This window comes from Cygnus olor, chromosome 13 (assembly GCF_009769625.2).
Source record: "Cygnus olor isolate bCygOlo1 chromosome 13, bCygOlo1.pri.v2, whole genome shotgun sequence".
In the NCBI taxonomy this organism is placed as follows: domain Eukaryota; kingdom Metazoa; phylum Chordata; class Aves; order Anseriformes; family Anatidae; genus Cygnus; species Cygnus olor.
In genome coordinates, this window is record NC_049181.1 from 1,552,799 (window position 1) to 1,556,125 (window position 3,327).

Below are 3,327 nucleotides of genomic sequence, written 5' to 3' on the forward strand. Positions count from 1 at the left end.
GGGGGCCAGCCCGGGGGTGGAGGCCGGGGCTCTGTTCTTCGTCCCGGCACAAGGAGCGGGTGCCCCGCATGGAGCGGGTGCCGGTGCCCGACGCCGACGCTTTCCGCGCCTTCCGGCAGCGCTGCCAGGACGGCGGCTGGCAACGGGACTGCGGCGGCCTCGCCGTCCGCCTGGAGCCGCCGCCGCCGGGCTGCGCCGTGCACCAGCTGAAGGTGGGCGCCGCGGGTGGCAGAGGTCCCGGGGTGGGTGGGCAGAGCCCGGCCTGAGCTCTCGGTGCTCCCCGCAGTGCCGCATCGACATCCCGGACGTGCCGGCGGGGACGGTGTACGACGTGCTGCACGACAGCGAGTATCGCCGTGAGTGGGACACCAATGTCATCGACAGCCACGACATCGCCCGGGTGGCTGCCAACGCCAACGTGGGCTATTACGCCTGTGAGTGGGGCCGAGGGGCAGGGTGGCACTGGCCCTCTAATGCCGAAGCCCTGGGTGGTGTTAATCGGGCCCGTCCTGCCCGCGTTTGGGGATGTTTGGGGCGTGGGGCATGGCTCAGGACCGCTGCCACGAGAGTTGGGCTGGTGAGGGGCAGGGGCAGCGCTGGGCGGAGGAGGCACTGAGATCACAGCACGAGCTCCGCACGCTGCTCGGGCACGGGAAGCAGCTTTCTTCCCTCTTTGTCTAGGGCGATGTCCAAAGCCCTTAAAGAACAGGGACGTGGTGACACTGCGAGCCTGGCAGGTCGAGGACGGGTATCACACCATCATCAACTTCTCGGTCAAGCACCCGGTGAGTGCAGGGGAGGCCGGGCTAGCAGGCTGTCCTGTTACAGGGCCCTGAGGTCCTGCCTGGGATAAACTGGGGCCCCCAGAGCCCCTCGCAGGCAGGGGCTAATTCCTGGCCGAGTCCTCAGCTTGAGGCAGCTCCTCTCTAGCCTTGTTGCCCGGCGTATTCGGTGCCGGACCCGAGAGAGGGAGAGGGCCGGGAGGGTGGAGGACGGCGCCTGACAGCCTGCTGTGTCTGCACAGAAATACCCTCCGCGCAAGGACCTGGTCAGGGCAGTCGCGCTCCTCATGGGGTACCTGGTGCGCTCAACCGGGCCCAGCAGCTGCAGTCTCACCTACCTGGCTCAGGTGGATCCGAAAGGTAACAGCTGCTGCTGGCCTGGGGGCGTGCGGACGCCAATTCGGGTGACGACAGGAATCCTGCTCGTAATTCAGGGGGCAGCTACGTAACGTGGCCCTCCTCTGCTCCAGCCCCCCTGGCACGTGTTGGTGCTAACGCTGCAGCTTGCTCTGAGGGCTGCTGGAGGGCTGGGAGGAGCACAGCCCTTTCCTGGCACACTAACTTCTGTTTTTTCCCCCCCAATCCGTTAGGGTCGTTGCCAAAGTGGGTGGTGAATAAAGTGTCGCAGTACCTGGTGCCACAGGTGAGCGGAGCATTTCCAAGGGCGTGTGCCCAGTGCCTGGCTGGAGCACAGGGCTGCGGCGTGGGGACACCCCTGGGTGGTGGGGCTGTGCTGGGAACGTGCTCCCCGAACCGAGGGGCAGAGCAGTGCTGAGGGTGTCCCTTGGCAGAGCAGGACGGGCGTGGGGCATTTCTGTCCCCTGCTGATGGCGGTTTTAATTTCACTCTGCTAAAGCCACTGGTATCATCCAGGGGATCTGAGCAAGGAGAAGGGGAGTTACGCCCACCAGGGAGTGAAATTGCCCTTCTGCCTTTCCCTGAGCCCCTCTTGGGCAGCCAGGAAAGAAATGGAGTAGGGGTTAGTAGTGGCTAGGTGGAAACACGCCAAGAGCTCTTCTGAGCTTCCACGGTTGTTCCCCCCTGTGCTCCCCTGCTTCTGATCAGATGTTAAAGAAACTGCACAAGGCCTGCGTGCAGTACCCTGCCTGGAAGCAGCAGCACGGTGCGAACGTGAAGCCTTGGCTGTACCCCGAGCAGAACACGCTTCCCGTGCTGGCGCTGGCGGAGCTGGCGCTGCAGCACGCTGCCTCGCTGGAGAACATCGACGAGAGCGGCCTGGCCGAAGCGAAGGATGAGGGCAGCGACCACGGCGGCACGGAGAATTGATGCTGCTCGTGGTGCTGCAGGGAGGGACACCACAGCGTGCTGCTCAGGCTCGTCTAGGGGGTTACAATAAGAAGGGGGGGGGGGGACAGGGAGCTTTTTACACAGAAATCCCCGTGTTTGTAGCCTTTTCTCTCATGAACGGGCTGCACTGATCTGGTTATCAGCTGTGCTCGGGGAGGAGTTGTGCCATCGGTTTCTCAGGCGTAATCTACTGTGCCTTTAGCAGAACACAGCTTGTTCTGGGGCTGTCAATGCTGCTCCAAGAGGTCGAGTTGTGTGCTGTACCTCTGCCGGGCTGCTTTACCGGCTGGGGAGTTACTCATTGACAAGCTGAGGCTGCTCTTTGCCTCTGTCGTGTGAGCGGCTGAAATACCTGGCGGTGCTGGAGCTGTTCTCCCAGCAGGAGTCAGCAGGCTGCCCTGCTTTGTCCCTCTGGCTCTGGAGGATGAAACGGACTGCGGTGACGTGTACAACCCATTCCACTGCTCTGTCAATTAAAGATACTTAAGCCATGGATGGTCCTGGAAAAGAATCTGCTCCTTCCTGTAAGCCCACAGCCAGTCGGGGCTGCGTGGTGGCTGCTGCAGAAGCACCGAGCGAGTACCGGGGTGGTGCTGCCGCTGGGCAGGGCCAGTCTGCCTGCAGCTCCCCCGAGGCGAGGCTCTAACGCTGTAGGCCTGACCTTCCTCTTCCCCAAGAAACGTGTAGGTGCTGCAAAAGTGGTGTGAGCCAGGAGACAGACGGATCTCATGGAAGATCTCTCAGTTTACCTGCTCAGGCTGTTACTGGGGGTGGTCCTGGCTGCTGCTTTCCCTGGCAGAAAAACTGTTGGTTTTATTTTTCTTGTATTTTTTTTCCTGGCATATCTAATCCTACTGGCCCACCTTTACCCCCAGTGTTTGAGCTAAGGCAAACGTGGCTGGCAGAGCTGGGGTTGCGTTAGAGCTGCTGCTCCTGCGTCAACTGAGGTGCTTTAGTGCCACCACAGACAAAACCCTGCGTTGCAGCCCTTCCTCCTCCTGGCAGTGTTGTAATGCCACTCCAGAGTAATCACGGGCCGACTTCCATCGCAGTCGGTGCAAAAACACCCTTGTGCTTGAGCTGCACCTGGCACAGGTCCCACGCCTTCCTCCTGCAGGCTGCAAGGCCAACTGGAGCCAACCCTTGCCTCAGCCGACCTGGGCATTTCCTCGGGGTAGTGCTGAGGGTGGCAACGAATCCTCCCGAGACTTCCTGAGTAGGAATAAGGCAAGTCTGG

The 3,327-nt window shown here is 61.7% G+C and overlaps 1 protein-coding gene across 1 annotated transcript; it reads left to right on the top strand.

Annotated features, from left to right (window-relative positions):
* The first annotated feature begins 33 nt into the window (after positions 1-33).
* Positions 34-2,583, top strand: LOC121077486 (START domain-containing protein 10-like). Its single transcript, XM_040572758.1, has 6 exons — positions 34-212; positions 287-434; positions 682-785; positions 1,025-1,142; positions 1,373-1,425; positions 1,848-2,583. Exons 1-6 carry the CDS (start codon positions 69-71, stop codon positions 2,067-2,069), a joined length of 789 nt encoding a protein of 262 aa, XP_040428692.1. The 5' UTR covers positions 34-68; the 3' UTR covers positions 2,070-2,583.
* Positions 2,584-3,327: the final 744 nt, after the last annotated feature.